The sequence below is a fragment of the Marasmius oreades genome, chromosome 11, assembly GCF_018924745.1.
Source record: "Marasmius oreades isolate 03SP1 chromosome 11, whole genome shotgun sequence".
NCBI lineage: Eukaryota > Fungi > Basidiomycota > Agaricomycetes > Agaricales > Marasmiaceae > Marasmius > Marasmius oreades.
The window spans coordinates 1,634,924-1,654,393 of NC_057333.1; the positions used below are offsets into that span (position 1 = coordinate 1,634,924).

At 48.4% G+C, this 19,470-nt stretch overlaps 7 protein-coding genes across 7 annotated transcripts; 5 read left to right on the plus strand and 2 right to left on the minus strand.

Moving 5' to 3' along the window:
• Positions 1-2,412: 2,412 nt before the first annotated feature.
• Positions 2,413-3,583, plus strand: RHO1 (GTP-binding protein Rho1). The gene is made up of 4 exons (XM_043160291.1): positions 2,413-2,573; positions 2,655-2,710; positions 2,775-2,972; positions 3,031-3,583. Exons 1-4 carry the CDS (start codon positions 2,489-2,491, stop codon positions 3,322-3,324), a joined length of 633 nt encoding a protein of 210 aa, XP_043002247.1. The 5' UTR covers positions 2,413-2,488; the 3' UTR covers positions 3,325-3,583.
• Positions 3,584-9,151, minus strand: E1B28_003318 (uncharacterized protein). The gene is made up of 5 exons (XM_043160292.1): positions 8,698-9,151; positions 6,309-8,645; positions 6,172-6,255; positions 5,957-6,109; positions 3,584-5,900 (listed from the first exon to the last, which is right to left on the minus strand). The coding sequence occupies exons 1-5, from the start codon at positions 8,831-8,833 to the stop codon at positions 3,685-3,687; spliced, it is 4,926 nt and encodes a 1,641-aa protein (XP_043002248.1). The 5' UTR covers positions 8,834-9,151; the 3' UTR covers positions 3,584-3,684.
• Positions 9,152-11,195: 2,044 nt separating this feature from the next.
• On the plus strand, positions 11,196-11,646 carry E1B28_003319 (uncharacterized protein; the record flags this gene model as incomplete). The annotated part of the gene is made up of 3 exons (XM_043160293.1): positions 11,196-11,426; positions 11,487-11,570; positions 11,629-11,646. 3 exons carry the CDS (start codon positions 11,196-11,198, stop codon positions 11,644-11,646), a joined length of 333 nt encoding a protein of 110 aa, XP_043002249.1.
• A 56-nt stretch (positions 11,647-11,702) lies between these two features.
• Positions 11,703-12,534, plus strand: MDH1 (Malate dehydrogenase, cytoplasmic; the record flags this gene model as incomplete). The annotated part of the gene is made up of 3 exons (XM_043160294.1): positions 11,703-11,726; positions 11,804-12,352; positions 12,412-12,534. 3 exons carry the CDS (start codon positions 11,703-11,705, stop codon positions 12,532-12,534), a joined length of 696 nt encoding a protein of 231 aa, XP_043002250.1.
• Positions 12,535-12,994: 460 nt separating this feature from the next.
• On the plus strand, positions 12,995-13,783 carry E1B28_003321 (uncharacterized protein). The gene is made up of 4 exons (XM_043160295.1): positions 12,995-13,061; positions 13,117-13,133; positions 13,191-13,642; positions 13,704-13,783. The coding sequence occupies exons 1-3, from the start codon at positions 13,035-13,037 to the stop codon at positions 13,633-13,635; spliced, it is 489 nt and encodes a 162-aa protein (XP_043002251.1). The 5' UTR covers positions 12,995-13,034; the 3' UTR covers positions 13,636-13,642; positions 13,704-13,783.
• A 519-nt stretch (positions 13,784-14,302) lies between these two features.
• Positions 14,303-15,855, plus strand: E1B28_003322 (uncharacterized protein). The gene is made up of 3 exons (XM_043160296.1): positions 14,303-14,433; positions 14,487-14,650; positions 14,719-15,855. Exon 3 carries the CDS (start codon positions 14,723-14,725, stop codon positions 15,452-15,454), a length of 732 nt encoding a protein of 243 aa, XP_043002252.1. The 5' UTR covers positions 14,303-14,433; positions 14,487-14,650; positions 14,719-14,722; the 3' UTR covers positions 15,455-15,855.
• A 247-nt stretch (positions 15,856-16,102) lies between these two features.
• Positions 16,103-19,412, minus strand: E1B28_003323 (uncharacterized protein). The gene is made up of 3 exons (XM_043160297.1): positions 19,242-19,412; positions 17,628-19,127; positions 16,103-17,568 (listed from the first exon to the last, which is right to left on the minus strand). The coding sequence occupies exons 2-3, from the start codon at positions 18,751-18,753 to the stop codon at positions 16,154-16,156; spliced, it is 2,541 nt and encodes an 846-aa protein (XP_043002253.1). The 5' UTR covers positions 18,754-19,127; positions 19,242-19,412; the 3' UTR covers positions 16,103-16,153.
• Between the last annotated feature and the right edge of the window lie 58 nt (positions 19,413-19,470).

Consider the following 19,470-nt stretch of genomic DNA (forward strand, 5'->3'; position numbering starts at 1 on the left):
TCTTTGCCCCTGAGCCTTTCCCAAAATTAGCAGGGAAGTGCGCTGAAAAGGTGGGAAAAGGTGGGAAAGGTCCCAGTTATAGAATTTCTGATATGCATCGAAGAGTCTGAGTCGAAAAACGATGAGGCACGCCGCACAACGCTACCAATCTTCTGATGTTGATTGAACAGGGTGGTTCTCTTACGCACATGGCAAACGATACAAAGCAAGCATATACCTATTCTGCTTCAGCGTAATCTAGACTGGTGCACAGTAGGAAAGAATTGAAATTTAAGATACAGACGAAAATTGCCATGTAGACACCTGGTTCTGCCCATTCAATTGCCCATTCAATTGCCGAAGAACGTGTCAGATACGAAAGCGGTCGTAAATATGACGTCCGTAAAGCCTAAGAGAAATAGTATCAGGTATCATAGAGTCGAGGGGAACAATTGCCTCACCATATTCCTTTTCAAGGACTGCCTTTACACGATCTTCGTGCTCTCCAGGGACGAAAGACTCCAAGCGCGAGTGATCCAGGTTGATGGCCTTGAACTTCCTGAAGGGAAAGGGCTTCAGGCGTGTCACAACTATCAGCGTTAATTGGCAGCCTTCTTTGTATTCGGGATATCCGACAGGAATGACGCTTATTTTTCTGTGGCGAGCCTCAGCAAATGATCTGACTGTGACGAGGCAATCCAGGATCCGGCTGTTGTCGAGAGTTTTAGGATCTGGTGGGTTGTTCCCGAGTCGCTCAAGGTCTCCAGAGAGTTTTAGTGCAAAAGAAATGACTTGCTCGAGAGGAATGATGAAACCGCCTGCTCACATGGTGAATAGCGTCGATAGCGTCGATAAGGAGGAGGGCATATTGGGTAGCATGTCCGATCCGTTGACCCCCAATTTGGGCCATTTTTGGTACATATTTTTGGGTCAAATTTTTGGTACATTTGGATTGGGGTGGGAAATTTGGACCATTTTTATGTACCATTACTGATACAACCTCACACCTACACCACTGATTATTTTACAAAATTTTTGGGTATACAACATAGTAGAAAAAATTAAAACGGTCCGGTACTTACCCTCAGCCAGGACAACACTAGCGACCCATTATTATGTACATATGGATCGGACCTGGCTACCGACGAGGCCACTTAGGCACACCAGGGATCGTAGGTGGTGCTCAATTTGGGTGATTTCATCACAAAAAACCGGGGAATAGTATATGTCACTACACGTGTTGTCATCATGTGCCAGGATGCCGACACTAGATACTGGAATATCCTTCATTATCTTTTGCTCGCCAGATTACCAGATTAATATACGTCTGTATCATCTGATTAGCATTGATACTCCAAATTGTCAATTCTTGAATGATCTCCATCAAGAAATATGCGGAGCTCATTCCCTGCCGGATTTCTGACATCATTATCATGGCCTATATAACTCCGCCGTAATTTTCTTGTTTGGTTATCATTAGGGTAACAAGATATCTGTGAGACATATTGGTGGATGATCATCTTGGAATCAGATAATATTTATTACCATCACCTGTAGAGTAGTAGATAGGTGTATTCTAATCGTGGGACCTTCTGTACATAGTAGGTAGGGCGTGCGCGCGTGTGTAACGCAATCAAAATTGCTAACACCTGGTGCAATCCCAGCCAAGAATAAATTAGCGCAAAGTAAGAGCTTGTACATATAATTGCCTTGATGAGTATCTAATCTAAAATAGAATGTAATAGCATATTAAATATATAGATTGTATACAGAACTGCAACTGAAGAAACAGTACGAAATGCCTGATTGAAGAACTGGTATTAGTCCGGTAATCCCATATGCCGAGATTCGCCATATACGGAAGTAATTTTTTAGTAACGTGGCTCCCTTATGATAAACCTATATAATCTGCATAATTTCTTATCTACATTATAACTTGTCACCTTAGTTACAGCGGCGGACAACGGACGGTCGTGATTATGGTGTACCCCCGCCGTTATACTCCAGGATACTCCAGGATACTCCACCTTATCATCTGACAGGGATGTTATCCCGATTACAGGGCATGATATCACAGACACGTGAATATCTTCGAGTATCCGAATCCCCGTTTTTTTGTGATGTTTATGTACATTAGGATCGGAGTGTCGGCCAAAATGAGACCCCTTTTTGGTACATCCCGGATAGGACAGTCCAGGGTATATGCCCCCCTCCTCGTCGATAGCGTCGAACGTTGGTAGTTGAGATTAAAGCCGTTGGGTTTGTCGTTATTTATTCAGGCTACCACTTAGGCACATGCCCATCATTCCAAGGAGGAGCTAGCTATGCAAGAGAACAAGATTATATATTATTATTAGTTCATACCTCTCTCTCAATAATTGATGCGACATCTGAAAAAATAAGAAAACACGTGTCCGTATAAGTTACTGGCTAGGTCTCTGAAAACGACCACGTGATACAACTACGCCTTACTACAACCCACTTCGCATCGTTTGTCAATTATTCACCCATGGATACCTCTTATCAAGCTTCATCATCCTCGGTGCCCACCAAGAAGCCCGATTTGAAGCGGAAACTCGTTGTTGTTGGTGATGGTACGGACACACGTTTCATAATGTTCAACCTACGACCAATTTAACCCATCTCTCTCATCACCCCTCCCCCAAAATAATTAGGTGGATGCGGAAAAACATGTCTTCTCATAGTTTACGCTGAGAACCGTTTCCCGGAGGTGATTCCATACCACCACCCTCCATAGTTCAGCGAGCTCAACCTTTTTATCCTGAGACCCACAGGCGTATATTCCGACAGTATTCGAGAATTATGTCACTCAAGTCCATTTTGAAGGAAAGGAGGTTGAACTAGCGTTGTGGGACACAGCAGGCCAAGAGGAATATGATAGATTGCGGCCACTCAGTTACCCTGAGAGCGACGTAATCTTGATTGTGTTTTCTATCGACTTTCCGACTAGTCTTGCGAATGTGCAGGACAAGGTGCGTAGTATCGCTATCTTCACCCTCCACAAAGCCTAAAAACTCATTTTTAATATAGTGGTATCCTGAAGTTGCTCATTTCTGTGAAGGCACACCGCTCATACTCGTCGGCACCAAGATTGATCTTCGAGGCGACGAGCAAACTAAGCGCATGCTCGGTGCACAAGGGCAGAAAGCTGTTTCGTCTCAACAAGGTGCTGCAGTTGCCAAGGAAATCGGAGCAAAATACATAGAATGCTCAGCAAAAACAGGACAAGGTGTTCGGGACGTATTCAATCTCGCGCTGAAGGAGAGCATGAAGGGCATGTGGGGAAAGATAGTTAAAAGACGACCACCGTGCGTCGTCATCTGAAGGAAGGCAAGCTCCATAATCCGCCAGCACATTCGGCGAGATGTTTGGCCATGGACATTTCCTGGTTTGACTGCTCTGGGACTGCTTTGTTGTATTCCCTCTTTCTTTTTGCAAGGAGGATCGATAGGCCGGAACTACACTGACGTCTTACCTCCACTTACCCGCATTACATATGGGAACGAGTGCATCACCTTCTGTACCATCTTAACTTAATGTACACTGTTTTGAATATCGCGAATTGCTTAATCTTCCACATCTTAGAGGCAGCCATGGCTAAATAATTTAGATATTCTAGGTCATGCAAAAATGAATGCAATGTAGGTAACGCTCTTAACAAAGTAAGACGATTTCAAAATCACCTCAGAACGATGTCAGAGCCCTCGACGAAGGTCTCGAAGACGACGACAATGTTGGTGTCACTGGGAACGGCGACACTCTTCCTCGAATGATGTCATATGAAGGGCTAGGTACTCGTGACGGTGAACGACCGGGTAACAACAGACTGGAGTTCGGAACAGGCGGAGGAGCGACGGACAATGACGAAGTCCGTTTTCGAGCCTTGACTACCTGTTCGGCTGAAGTTGGACCGACACTCCTACTCCTGGCATAAAGTGATCTTCGAATTTCACGTCCATCTGCATTTGGTCCCCCAGACCTTCCGCGTTCCCTGGTTGGGGAACTGGGTCTTCCTCTCCCTCTTCTCACAACCTCATCCTCGTATGACGATGGTAAACTTGCCTGTTCAACAAAATTCCCCCCTTCTCTAGCCTTTCTAGGAACCGACCTCGCCCTTCCTCCACTCATAGGTGATTCGAGCCTTGCCCTCACTCGTCCCCTCAATTCAGCTTTAGGCGGTAAAGGTGGAGGCTGAACCTTGCTTCCCAACACATTGTATGAAGACGTCCCAGATCCCAATACCTCCGAAGTGGGTACAGCAGAGGAAGAGGTCCCCTGCTTGAGTTTCGCTGAAGATGATACGGTTGGCTGGGCAAACCTTCTTGCTGATGATTCAGATCCGCCAGAGGTCGTAGACGAAGATGAAAGAGACGGCCAAGAAGGCGCATTTGCACTGCGAGACTCGGCTGAAATCGAAGGCTTCCGATACCTTCTGGCCAGAAGCGTTGCATCTGGAACATTAATACCGGGAACATTGTTGGACGACGTAGATCCTGAAGGGGTGCGTGTGCGTCTTACGCGATCATCTGCACTCCAATCGATTGGGGTGTTTTTCACGCCACTAGGCACGGGAGGAAGGGGCAAATCCTTGAAAGCTGTTGACACTAATCTGCTTCTAGTCAATGATGATGGTGTGGGTGCACGTTTTACTTCTTCCATCTGCAAGGGGACCGATTGGGGAATCGTAGAGGGGAGGTGGACGGTGCTCGGTACTGGGGGAAGAGCATCAGAAGGCAAACGTTTCCGATCGGAGGGTGTGGGTGTCGGCGCACGTCTCCTTATAGACTCAATGGGAGGCTTCGGTGAATGTGTAGGAGTCGAGCGAGAGATCGTGTCGGTAGGCTTCGGGTGTGAAGGTAGTGGCATGTATGTCGAGGCTGTGGGTATAGGAACAGGAGGAATGAGCGCGTCAGCGGTGGGCACGGGTGCATGCCTCACCTGACGTGCCCAAGGCGAAGAGTTACGCACCGGGTCTTCATCTATTGATGACTTCGACCTGTGCATTGGGGTAGTGGAGGTAGTAGCAGCAGTACTCGGACTCGTGGCTACAAGCGCACCCACTGAGGTTGACCGAACCGGTATTGTCTGCATAGGTGTAAGAGCACGTCTTTGCTCACGTGTCGTCAACAAAGAAATCGTAGACTGCGGAAGTTTCTCAGAAACGGAGCGCCTATGTGTTCGGGAACTCGCGAAAGTAGGCTCCAGAGGGAGTTTACCGAAAGATACAGGTGTGAGTGAGCGAGCAGGAGGGACTGCCACGGGGAGAAACGCCGAGGTCTGCGCTGGCGTAACGCCATCGGCCGGGATATCGCCTGCACGTGGAGACACTCCTATAGATTCTTTAACCACAGGAATGCCGACAGACTCTTTCTTCTCAACTAAAGCAGGGAAGGGATTTGACTGCAATGACCCTGAAGATTCAGGTCGAGACAAAGACGCGACGCCCATTTCAGAACTATTCGTAGAACCCCGCACTGACAATATCTCGGAGGGAATTCGAAGAGTCTTCGAGTGGGGCTGCCATTCGGGTTTCGAAACGGATATCGATGGACTCGAAGAGTTGCCGGTAGTCGCTGACTGTAAGCCACCTGTGGAGGGCTTTCGCCATGTGAAGGAACCGTCCTGGCGTTCGCTAGAGGTTTGTAAAGTCGTCGTTCGCACATCATTTCCCACTGGTTCAAAGGCGTCCGTAACTAGAGGACGATCGTCCACAGAATTCCCTCGTGTCCGTCTTTCTAATAACGAACGATCGGGGAGCAGGATATCCCGTTCGAACAAGCTCCCTAGTTTGGTAAAAGGAACCTTGGATAATCCTAATTGAACGGCAGAACGTGAATGCCTTAAAGTATTTCCTCGTTTCACCTGTGAGCCATCGTCTAGGAGGTCATGATCAGAAACAGCTGTGACGGGGTTAACGCTTCACCCTTGAGAAAAGGAACAAGAATGTTCAACTCACAGCGAGTACGAGAAATTTCACTGTTGGAGGTTGAGTTTAAGCTGGTCCTAGCCAGCGATTCCGTGGAATTCAAACGACTTGTAGAACGCGCATGCCGCACTGTCCTCCAGGTCCGGGAGGAAGACAATTCATTGGCCGTGCCTTGACTTTCCGCTATTTAAAAGTTTTTTAAGTCAGTACAAAACACCATTCAGTATGTTTTGCAGGATACTTACAGGTAAGGCGCTTGGGAGAGTCGGCACGAAGAAGCACCACTTCAGGTGAATTTTCGTCAACTGGTGGGATACCATGGGCATATGCTACCAAAGCAACCCGTCAATCAAGGAGAGAAGCAAATGTGATACTTGCATACCATTCTTCACTAAGTCAGCCACACTCGCCGTCGACACGATAAGCGAGGCGTTCCTTGCCTTAGACACATCTCTGACTTGAGCTGACTCCAGGGCTTCTTCAACGTTCCTCGAAGAGGGAAGAGGAGGGACATGTGTCAAATCTGGGACCGAGGTGGACGGACTGCCCTTGCCATTGACAACAGTTATGTGAATGACGGGAGGATCCGCTACGTGTCCCGTAGTACCACCACCACCTTCTTCATCGTCCCTCTGTCCCTTAACTACAGTAACCAACGAACCCGAGGAGGAGTGGGCATCTCCCGCTATTTCTGTTACGGAAGCGGCCGATGCTTGAATGTTTGTTGCCGCGACGTCATCCGTGGCCAGTGGTTCGCATTGTAAATTTGATGGATCAATTCGTGAAACAACCGCAGGTGGTAAAGGGAATAACGATGGACTCGGGTATGTGGATCCAGAGGATGATGTAGGTGACGGAGGGGGCGGCAAAGCAGCCAGGAGTGTAGAAGGTATCACCTCGGTGGAGGAAGAAGCTGTCAACTCGTCAGTTAAAGATGGCAACGGGACCGCAGTGATGCTCGACCCCGACTCGAATGCCAACCCAGCTCCGCTGGGTAAAGGTGAAGGAACAGGTGATAACCCATGTCTCTTCTTCTGTGATCGAGAACCTCGAGGTGGAGGGGTGGCAGAACGTTTCGCTATCCTCATCCGGTTTTGTGACGTAGACTCGCGAGGATCAGAGGGCAATGCCTTCTCATCCTTCTTCTGCCCAACTTTGGACTCCGTTTTGACACCCAGAGTCGAGACATTATCACCTTCCGTAGGCAGTGGCGTATGATTAAAGGGAAGACCCAGCGTACGCCCTTTTCGTAGAACCTCAGTAATAGAGTCAGCTTTCGAATCCTCGTGACTTAGCTTGAGCTGTGGCGGACTTGGAAGAGGTTCAGTCAGAAGAACGGCGGGAGGTGATCGAGGACGTGAAGCTTGCGCCGAACGCTTACGGGTTGGAGGACGGGATTGAGAACCAGTAGTACTGAGGCGGGCGATTTTGGATGACACGGACGAGGGAGCTTTGTGAGATGTACCACTGGGAAGCTCCGAGACGGGAGGGACGGTGGTGAAGGTAGGTAGAGCAGGTACAGGGGGTGGCGGAGTGAGAGTGCGAGGTACTTTGGGTAATGGCCGAGGGCTCGCCTGACCGCGGGACTCGGAATGTTTCGTCTCCTTCTTGGTAACCATCAGAGGCGTGATTTCCTTGACCATAGCGTTTCCCTGGTAAGCCGGTCGAGAAGGGACCGAAGTCACGATTGAGAGAGATGGAGGCTTCTTGTTGAGTGGCGCCCCGCCCAGACCAATGTCCTCCGGTAGTTCAATGATCTTCGCGGAGTCATTGGAGAGAAAGTAATCAATCGTTGTGACTTTAGTGAGGGAAAATGTGGCAGTGGCAGCGGAGCGGGAACCTGCGGATGGCGATGGAACGGTGGGAGTCGAAAAGGTTGTCGCCGTTGGATGAGATGTTTTAGGAACAATACTTTGCGAGCTTGAGTGGCGAGCTTGAGATGACGACGTCAACAAACCTGTGGTCTTTGGTGATTTCTCGGTTGTAACAGGTGACGTTTCGTAGAAATCCAGAATACTGTACGGCGTGGACGTGCTGACTGCACTGACGATCGTAATACCGGGAGAGGATTTATTAGAGGGTGAATCAATTGATATCACCGTTGTCGTAGTCGTTCCCGTTGTCGTAGAGATCCGTAAGCCCTTCTTGAGGGACGGTCGAGTCGGGTGTTTGGTTGAGGTCTGATCGCTTGTCGAAGAGTATATGCTACCTGGGCTGGAGTAAGCAAAGCCTCCTGTCGCAATACCAGCATCCGGTGTTAGAAAATCTCCTCCCTCGAAATCGAACTCGAAACCGTTTGGAGTAGGGAAAGCACGGAAGATGGTCCCCTGTCCCGATATGATTGACACCCGCTGTTTTACCAGCTCTGACATCTCGGAAGTGATGTTCTTGCTGGTTTCAATCAGCCGAGCCAGTATCTGCGAACGCTCGAATACCTCCTTGTCTGCCAACCCTGTCCATCCCGACTCAGATTTAACCAAGGGCGAATCGGAATCCAATCCATATATGTCTTCGAAATCTAGCCCGTACACCCTTTCAAGGTCAAATGGTGACTCCGGGGCTGAGGTTAGAAGCAGGGGCGACAAGTAAACGGAGCCAGGTGTTGATACGTTGTAAGGTGTGGGTTCGTTGACAGGCAGTATCAATCCTTTGGTGAAAGGCTTCAACGTGAAGGAAGGGGGTTTTGGCTTACGTTTCGAACGAAGGCCGTCGGAGGGCGCTAAACAAACAGTGAGCTCACCAAAGAAAAGTATTTGTCTACAAAAACTCACCTGCACTTGGCGTGGAATCGTCTTCTGAAGCCCAATCCCTTCCACTTTCTCGCCTCCACGAGTTTGGATCGTTGAAAATATGTTCAGCCGCCGAGAACTCCTCAAGAGAACCCATCTTGTTCGCTGGAGTCGTCATATAGATTCGAGACGTCTCGGTACAATCCGTCAAGGGGTCACCGTAAAAGAAAATTGGTGAACTCGTGATTGAAGGGAAAGAAACAGAGGGAGAAGAAAGGGCTGGGACCGTCCGGCAGCGACCAGCAACAGAACGAAAGTTAGGGTACACACTCCCCGTAATGTTAGAAAGGAAACCGAGGGACTTGACCCTGCTTCAATTTCTATCAAACGCGGGATGGAATGAATTGAATGGTCGATGCAGTACATCCCCTTGATTGCTGGCATTATCTGTAGAGATTGCTTAGAGCACAGCCCAGGAGAGATGGAGAGATGGCTTGACGTCAGGTTTCCGGGACGGCAATAGCCTGGAACCGACTGTGACTAACGTTACCGGCAACCCGATCCATCGCGAATCAATTTTCCTTTTTTTCTTTAATTTTCTTCTGGACAGTATTGTACAATGATAGTATACCGCCATGAATGAAAACTGGCATTCTAATCCATGAGCCTACGATCCACTAGTACTACTCACGAAGCTACTGAACAACAATCCAACAACAGGCAGAATCGTGACTCGTCTGGGAGGAAGACGACCGAATCTTACTGCGTTCAGAATCCAAGTTAAATAATAATGGTACTTTGTGTGTTGGTCAGATATGAACTAGATATCGAAGACGTGAATCTCATCATACGGCCTGCTCATCTCTTTCGACTCGCCAACCCCCTTACTTGACTTGTGGCAACGACCAAGTAACCACGTTGTTGGTTTGATTGAAGAATGTGGACTTTTTTGGGCTCTAGCTTGACGGCTTGAAGAGGACTTGCGGTTTGAGGGACCAGGACTTCAGTTTTGGAGATGAGGTAAAGCTCAAGACTTTGAGATTTCAGTATTGTTCGAGAGCGGTTGGTTGAAGTTGACCGCCTTGCATTTTGAGGGAGGGGGAAAGCAACTTGAAGACCGGAGCAAAAGGAGAGATCTTGAGTACTTGATAGCGGGTATTTTGAAAGCGTCTTCTTGGTGGAAATGAAGCTTGGTACGCGTCGATGGGGAAGTAGATGATGAAGCCCAATGAGATGTCCGTGGACAATATCGGACACTATCAGACCAATTGAGCAAATTCAGACAAAATATGAGGAATTCAGACAGATACCGAGCGCAGGCCGAGCGCGTCGCATCTTTTCCGTTTGTCCCGGGCCAATTCTCTCCAAGTGTCTGTCACTCGTCGCTCTAGCGTCGTATCTGTTGACCTCAGCAAGTAGTAGCAAGAATTTCTGCGTTTAAGTTTAATTTGTTCAACAGTTTTCTCGTCGTCTATTTTCAGTGTGGTCCGTGCGCGGGAACTTCAAATTCTCGAACCCTATACCCTGAACAACGCGACGCGCGATTTCTTCCTCCTACCACCACCATCTCCCTTCCGCGCCCCCACCTGCCTTTCTCCTACCACCAGTGCCATCTCCCTTGCTCGTACCGCAGTCATTTACCCTCACCCAAGCTAGTCTGCCTCCCACAACTTACAAGACACCGATATCGATTCGTGAGTAGAGATCAATAGCGAATTGGTATGTACTTACTAGCACTTTTCTAAGTGAATTTTCGATTCCTAACGTCTCTTTAACCCAACAGTTACCGCGTGAAAGGAGACAAGACTTTAGAAGGTTTTATCGTACGTCATCCTACATATCCTTATCTACTTCGTTGCTGATGTTCATCCTGGTCATTTGAAGGCTGAAAAATGTGAGGTAAGGTCATTTGTCCGAGGGAAAGTAATACAAGGTACGCGTTTGACGGCCTTCCATGACTTAATAATTTCTGACTTAGTCTCTATCTAGAATGCGGAAGTTAGCGTCAAGAACAAGAGAACGAAAATGAAGTAGTTGGCGGAGATATATGCGTTGGACAGGATGTAGAGGTGGACTGGCAGATGATTGGGCCCCCGGAACACCGTATATTGTGCAGTGTCCATGTATTGTAGTCGTATTTTGCCTAATAACATCTGGAATTCCGATGAAACTCGGATTGCATCAGACAAGATCGTGTATTATACGACAAAATACGAGAGAATTTAGTACAGACAGCTCGCTCGGTATATGTCCGAACTAATACGATAACGTACTTAAACAGTCTACTTTAAGGACTTTATCGGATGTCATCAGACGATATCGGGGAGGTCAGACACCATCCTATAACGTCTGATAACATCCGGGGAAACCTCATTGGGGATGAAGGCTGAGAGTAAGAGATTGACAAATAAGCGTATATAAACGCGTATACAGCGATGGGTGTGAAAGAACATCCGAACGATCCCGAACACCCGCGCGCGGGCGTTCCGATTTAGTTTACCTCTCAAAAAAAATCTCTTTACCTCTTACCACCAACAACCATGTTTGCCCGCACCGCTGCTAAGACCCTCACCCCCTCTGCTGCCCGTCTCTTCTCCTCCTCTTCTGCTCGCCAAACAAAAGTCGCAGTCCTCGGTGCAGGAGGGGGAATTGGTCAACCTTTGTCGTTGTTGCTCAAGAATGACCCTTTGGTTACTTCTTTGAGTTTATACGACATCAGAGGAGCGCCTGGTGTTGCTGCTGATGTTAGCCATGTTGACTCTGCTAGCGAGGTGAGAAGGTGGTTGGGTGATATGGTTTCCAGAGAGGTCTGACGGGCAGATGAAATCTAGGTCAATGGGTATGCAGCCGACCAGCTCGACCAGGCGTTGGAAGGTGTTGAAGTCGTTGTTATCCCTGCTGGTGTTCCGAGGAAGGTGTGCGACGCTTTTTGGTTTATTTCTTTCATTTTCTGACGATTTTTTCTCGCTCTAGCCTGGAGTAAGTATCTGATTATTTTCCGTCTCAGTAACGGCAATTTCTCACATGCGTCCGTCGTAAATCCGCAGATGACTCGGGATGATCTCTTCAACGTGAGTCTTTTGGCGTAATTACGCGCTTATAATCCCTTTTTTTTTTCTAAAATATCATCTTCGCACATACACAATAGACCAATGCCTCTATCGTCCGTGACCTCGCCGCAGCTGTGGGCCGTGTTGCTCCTGAGGCCCACATCCTCGTCATCTCCAACCCCGTCAATTCCACGGTCCCCATTGTTGCCAAGACCCTCGAAAAAGCTGGTGTCTTTGATCCCAAGCGTGTTTTCGGTGTCACCACCCTCGACGTTGTCCGTGCCGCCCGTTTCCTCTCCGAGGTTACAGGCGCCAAACCCAATGATACACCCGTCACTGTCGTTGGTGGACACAGTGGACCTACGATCGTCCCTCTGCTCTCCCAGTCTAACTACGGAAAGGGCGTCAAGGGTGAGGTTTACGACAAGCTCGTTCACCGGATTCAATTTGGTGGAGATGAGGTTGTGAAGGCAAAGGATGGAGCTGGAAGTGCGACCTTGTCGATGGCTTATGCTGGTGCTAGGTTTACAAATAGTTTGTTGAGGGGATTGAATGGCGAGAAGGGGGTTACTACGCCCACTTTCGTCAAGAGCCCACTGTTTGTTGACCGGGGGATTGACTTCTTCTCGTCGAATGTTGAACTTGGTGTACGTGTTGATTGGCTGTGCTTCGTGATGATTTGGTGATTGATTGATGGCCTCTTTAGCCCAACGGTGTTGAAAAAATCCACCCTATTGGACCCTTGTCGGCGGAGGAAGAGAAGCTCATGGAGGCTTGCTTACCGGAGTTGAAGAAGAACATAGAGAAGGGCAAGGCGTTCGTTGCTTAGAGATTGGTGTATTCAGCGCGGTCGTGAAATTATCTACATCTGGTTGTCTTTGACGCTAACTCTTCTCGTATAAGATGAGTATTATTATTATTATCAGGGTTTTAAACCCTTCTTGAACCCCGGAGGATGCTGAAGGAGTGAGCATCTGAGGATCGCAGGCCTACACTGCGACTTAGTCTCATCGGTTACATGAAGGCAGTCTCTTTCATATGCCATGGTATCATGGAGGTCGACCTCTATGGGATAAAGTGTTGTAAGCGGCTGAAGAGTTGTGATGATTTCAAGAGTCAAACCGGTTTGCTTAAGGCCACGAGCACGACCGACTGAACCCCGCCACCACGGTTATAAAGTCCTGAAAGCGGTTAGCATTTCCTAAAGCAAGAAATTCTAGTGCAGGCGTACGCGTTTTACTTCATACTTGCGTAAACAAGTTGGGGACGATGAGCGTGGGAGCTTCCACGCCTTGTCCTAACTTACGCTCAAATCCAGCCCACACAAGCATGTTCTCAGCATTCAGGCGGGTAGTGGTGCGTGCCAATCCTTTGACTCTGTTGAACTGACATCCACTCTTAGTTCATCTAGCCCGAAATATCGATCTTGTAAGTTCTCCCAAGGTCACAGAGTCGTTTGCAGCTCAAATTCCACGGGGAGCTCAGTCACAATCCATCTTCACCCCCTTCAACTAAGGCCCTATCTCTCCTCAAAGCTGCTGTTTCTGGTCCATATCCTCTCACGAAGTCCGACAACCCGCCGCTCGACTTCAAACTTGAAGTAGTTGAAGCACCTCCAACCGCAGACCAACTCCAGACAATCCTTTCCTTCAGCTTGAAAGACGGCTCTGCATCTTCCATGTTTCTCTCAGCACATCCCTCGTCTCCCTTCACTTTGAGTACGCAAAGCCCCTCGTTATCAAAAATTACTGAGGTTGGATCAAAGAACCCAAGTGCTTTGAAATGGCCTATTGTCGTAGATTGGACGGCAGGAAAGGCTTGTGTAGGTGACGTAGAGTGCGTGAAGGGTATTCTAGAAGAAGTCAGGAAAAAACGAGATGGGGAAACAAATGGAGAAGACATCGAAAAACCTAAAGGGTGGTTTTCCTGAATTGAAGGTTGGTCAGGGCGTGAACCGCATGCACAGCGATTGTAACGTGAAATCCACTACTGAATCAGTGTATCAAGGTGTATTACTATCATTGCGATTATCACTTCAAACCTTAGTCAGGGCTGTCGATCTAGCTGTGCACAGTGCAGCCGGTCTCAACACGGTCACGTTATTGTTGTTGAGTCTTCAAATTGGGAAACTTATCCCGAGCGTGAACCTTAGTGCGTAGCGGCTTAGTCGCAACAGCCTTAACATCATCTTGTAAAACTTGCACGATAGACATCACCGTCCAGGACGCGTCGTCATTCTAGAAACAGGAATATGGCAGCCTCAGCCACTGGTAAGTTATGTAAATTGCTGTCTGCCTCACAGTCAAGGACGAATTCTAGCCTCTCACTCACTAAACCGGTTGTACTATCTCTGATCTCAGATTTCCGATCTCGGCATAGTTTCGTTTGGCGTTGGGCGATGGGAGAAAAAATAACGTGTGAGTCAGGCAAACAATCACCCATAAAAGTAACATATTCTGATTGTCGATTGTTTTGCAATATTTCTAGGGCCTAATGGGAGCGCGCACGTCGGTCATGGGGGGCCCGACGTTTGTTGATGAACGAAAAGTTCGCCATTCGGGTGATAGACGAACCAATCAACACCTCCCATGCATGTATTTGCGTGCACCTGTGCGCCCTTTGCTGATCCTGATCCGCTGGGCATCTTTCGCGGCCCCGCAAGGCAATGCTGTCAAGATTTGAGTTTATAGCTTGGGGTTTGTTTACTTCGAGCTATAACGGGCAAAAGGTATACTTTTCTCGAGTCATAGGGGCTTCTTTTAATTCAAAACGAGGATACAGCAGTTGCAATCATCAATTCACATACTTGGGAATGACTCACAGCCCGCTGGGATCTAGAAGGCGCATGGATTTTTGCTTAAATTCGAGGAGGAAAGTCGAGCTGAGAAAAGCAGTTAGCCCGAACTTTGCCCTCTTCTGTCGTTTCCTTTCACGCTCAATCCAATGTATGTCAATTATTCCTGTGCACATATATTGCTAGAAATTTGCCACTCATGACCTCTGTTCTCCACAGCGCCATGTATCACACCAAAGGCTACGAATCTTTTACTTCACCCCGTTCAAGCTTAAGTTTGTCACCTACCCCGACTTTCACCAGAATAAGATTCAACGATAATCCCCAATATATCGAACCACCAAGCCCCCCTATGTCTATTTCAAGCCCGACTTTGTACTCCTCCGGAGACTACACTCAACCAAGTAGTCGGGGATCTCCTCAGTCTAATCTAAATTCTTCTATCAATCCTTTACTCAGACATCAAAGTTCGACTTGCATCAAAGTCGGATTCTACTCCAGCTCTCGCGACCTCCGCTACCGTGCCAACAACAGCAACGACTCCCTAGCACAATCAGCATTGGGACCCGGAATCCAAATAGACACCATCGCCATCATGGCGAACGGTCTACCATGGACAACGACTATATCAGCGCTGTCCCTAGGTCACATAGTAACCGTCGGCGATGTCCTCACGGAGCTCTTGAAATCCCTGGAGGTTCCAGTTACACACTCCGAATTCCATCGCGATTCTTCAGCAAGGAGAGTCGACGTCCAGAGGAATTTCGCGAGTCGATGCGCGTTTGTGAGTAAGAGGACCAACTCCCGGTTGGATGAAAACGATGATTGGAATAGAGGGGTTATCCGCAGAGGGGATTATTTGGGTGGATGGTCGTTTAGGGGGTTGACAGTGCGGGGCGTGGAGGGTGCCACTATGTCCATGAAGCTGCATTGGGTTGCCGCAAGCTCGGACTAGGTGGCCCTTTTCTTTCTTCCTTCTCTTTTTTTTCCTTTCTGAACGTCATGCTGAGTATGGCGCATGTCTCCTCGCTGTCCTCTCACTCCCTACTCCGGACGCTCTTGTTGTATCTTCTCCTTCCCGCTCTGTTTTCTGCCATTTTGATTTTTAATACTAGCTCCCCGCTATCTCTTAATCCCTGCTCCGGACGCTCTTGTTGTATCTTCCCCTCCCCGCTCTGTTTTCTGCCATTTTGATTTTTAGTAATAGTTTCCCGCTGTCTCTTCCTCCCCATTCCAGACGCTCTTGTTGTACCTTCCCTCCGCTGTTTTTATGCCATTTTTATTTTTAGAGTGGTATCCACGTCTAGTTTCTCGGTGTATTAATGGATATCTTGTATCTTTAGGCCTCTACCTACCTATCAGTATGGATAATTACGCGAATTCGTGAAGTATCATCTCGCTTTGACACTATCAACGGAAGCGCAGCAGGTAGACTTATGATACCAACTCATGTCAACGCCAGTACAACAACACACGGTAAATGGTTCAAAATAGTAACCACAGAGCATGTTTCTTGACACAGTTAGCGCAGCAGTTCTTTACAGTTTGGACCGTAATGAAACCAATTCGTGCCAATTCCGAAAGACTCTTAAGCGTACACGGTTTGATAGTTTACAATTTTATTCAATACAATAAAGTGACGATATAGTATACTTCAAGTCGACCGAACATACCTCGTATTATACACCAAAAGCACCGCTGTCCCACACGCCAACCCCGTACAAGCAACCAAAAGCCCATAACAGAACGCATACCGACACCTCTGAATCCACGGATCGAACATCCTCCTCCCACCCTCTGGCTTTCCATGAACTTCAGTCAACTTGACTCCGTATATATAATCAAAAGGCTTCGTCAGATAAACCCAAAATTCAGTATGTGTATGAGTATGGGAACCGTTTCCATCTCCTTTCACAGCAGCAGGATCGCGGGGGACAAAAGGATACCCAAAGTAAATCCCTTTCAACGACCGTTTCGGATCGTTAAGTCTTGCACGCCGAAAATCAGAACTTTGCTTCTCGGCTACCCAACGAGGAGGCCTCAGACACGACTCGGGGTCGTTGGTGTTCCCGGAACCCTGAGACAAAACCGTTTCTCTCTCTCTCTCTTTCTCCTTCTGCTTGCCAGGCCTCCCGGACCTCCCTCTTCCCCAACTCCACTTTAAAGACGATGAACCCAAACCTGAACAGCTCTCATTTCCTTCCTTCCGCCTCTTCCCCCTCCTCCCACAGCAACCCCAAATCGAATCCACCCCCTTCCAGAAGTAAAACTCCCAAACTGACACCACCTTTTCGGTCGGCGGGGGAACCTCTCCAAAAAACGTAAACCCCCACCCTCCAACAAGCCACAACACCAACGCAAGCGGACACACCAAAAACCCAAACCAGAAAGTCCAAAACGCAGGCGTCGTTTCTGTCCACCACCTTCGTCTTTTTCTTTCCTGCACTTTAAACACGATCGGTGGGTATTCACGCTCCCAGCGTCTGTATATGAAAGATGAAGACGCTGACGGGGGTGACCGAGGAGGAGGAGGAGATGGACCAGGACCAGCTGAACTTGGACTTGGTGAGTGAATCATAGACATCGAGTTCCCACTTTCCGCAAATGCCACGGGCGGAGGTACGCAAATGACGAAGGGCCGGTCAACGGGTGGTCGAGGTGTGGTCCACGCCTCCTCTTCCACCTCCTCCTCCGCAGTTGGTTCAGCCCCCCTAGTGACAGTGACAGCAGAAAGCGGTCGAACCGGCGTCGAATCACTCGCGGTCACAAACGACAGTTGATCCCGATCATCGTCGTCTTCTTCAGAGCTACCAGCAGCAGTAATGGTAGGAAGAGCCGGCAGAGGGAACAAAGAACATGAACATGACTTCTTCGCTCGCAAAATGGCTTCCGCACTTGGGGTTGGAGTGAGCCCGCAAGAGTCGGACCGAAAATCGAGAGGGGATAGGTTAGATGAAGAAGGTGCTGCAGCAGAACTCGAAGTAGAGGCATTGGATTTATGAGACGTTTGAGAGATACTTCGATTAACGGGCCGACTAATGAACGGGTGAGAGTGTGCTGGGGACGGACCTTGTGTACGATCAGCAGGGTGCAAAGTTAAATGAACATTAAATGCGAAATCGACATACGCTCAGATGAACTCGAACCAGTCAGACTTGGTGCAGGAGCGACTGTCGACAAAGTAGAATGGGTCGCGTCTGATACAGACGGCAGAGGGATCGTTTTGAAGGCCGCCGACGGAGATATATAATCTTGTTCAATTATGGGGGACAAAGGTTTCATGAGAGGATATGAATAAGCACTTCCATTAGAAAGCATAGGCCGATGATACATTTGCGTTTGCGTTTCCAATCGAAGTGAATGTGTGCTTCCTGCGTTGTGTACACAGTTCATATTCCATCTCCTGCCCAGATCCCAAGGGTTATTGTGTGTGTGTGGTGTCGGAGATGACATGGACCGCGTCACGGGATAGTATGCGGGGTCTTCACCATCTAACCGGACGACTGCTGGGAGAGGAGGATAGAGAATGGGTAACCTTCGCACCACCACTTCCTCGTTCCCTTCTCCCTCATTCTCAGAGTCATCATTCCGCAACCAAGCTATGTTGGATGGTCCAACACGAGTAGGGCTTGAGGATGTTGGACTGGATCCAGGTGGCCAGTAACCCCTACTGTCATCGACCGTATCAAAGCCTGTGATAGATATGGGAGTGCGAGGAATGGGTGCACTGATAAGAGACGTATCGAGACGTAAGGCTTTCTTCTTGGATGTGGATGTGGATATCTTGGCAGCCTCCAAGTCCTGGGGCTTAGAACGCCAGGAGGGGAAAGAAAATCCGAACATCGACCTCAGTGCGGAGGGGAGGCTTTCTGCGGCTGAGGTGAAGGAAGACGAGGTTTTATATCTCCAAGTCCAGCCCTGTTCCACACGTGTTCTTCCCTGCAGGCCATCGCTTGGATCGAGGCATGAGGTGAAAGCTGTGAATAGTGACTGGCCGATCAAAGCAGCATGTCGAGGGTAGCCATAAAAGTAAGCGACAGCACTGAACGGACAAACTCCCCCGGCCATAAACGCGTGTATCATGCATGGCCGATGCGAACACGAGAATTCCGATACGAGTATGACACGATGAGGTCCATAGCCATAATCCATCGTATATATAGGGTAACGCCAAGATACCATAGCTGTTGGTTGCTTTAGCACACAGACTTTGGCAACTAACACAAAGCTTCTCCGTAATGATCTCTTCTTCATTCACATTCTACCGAGGTCAACAGAGTAAGAGCAAGAACTCGGACGGATCAAACCCTCGGAATGAAAGGAGAGCCACATTTCCACAAGGTAAAGATATGACTCACGAGGAGAAGGGCGTTTTCCAGCGAAGGTGACCACCCTCTGTCTGTCGGCAATTCGAACCGCAATCATTTCCATCGTCTGGACCGACCTCCTCGCTGCGCTCTGCGGAAGCAGCCAGAGCTACATTCTGACAATATGCTTCAAGTCGATCAAGTATACCTCGCATTATACATATCGTGGTATGGTGACATCTACGAGTCCGAGGACACGAGAATTTAATAATGCAAGTTTTTTCTTCATGACTCTTTGGCATCGCTTGAGGGGGAATTGTTCTGGTAACAGTTAATCAGATAAATATGGGACTGTATTCCGAAGTGAACAGAACAAGACGATTTGAATAGCAAACTACGAAAGATTATAAATGAGTACGAGAAACACGTACTTACCTGCATGGACTGTTGCTAAGAAGTGGATGTTGACCCTTTCTCCGTAGTCGGGTATTTTCGATGTGCGGAGCACTGAAGATCGGATTTCATTGGAAATGGTTGCAACCGTTTGCCCTGGGTGAGTCGCAAACTGCATCGAATAATTAGCTCTGCCGAGTGAGATAAGTCTGCCCGGAGTTACGTGTCACAGCGTGTCACCTGTCTCTACCTACACCGCCAATTGTTGAAC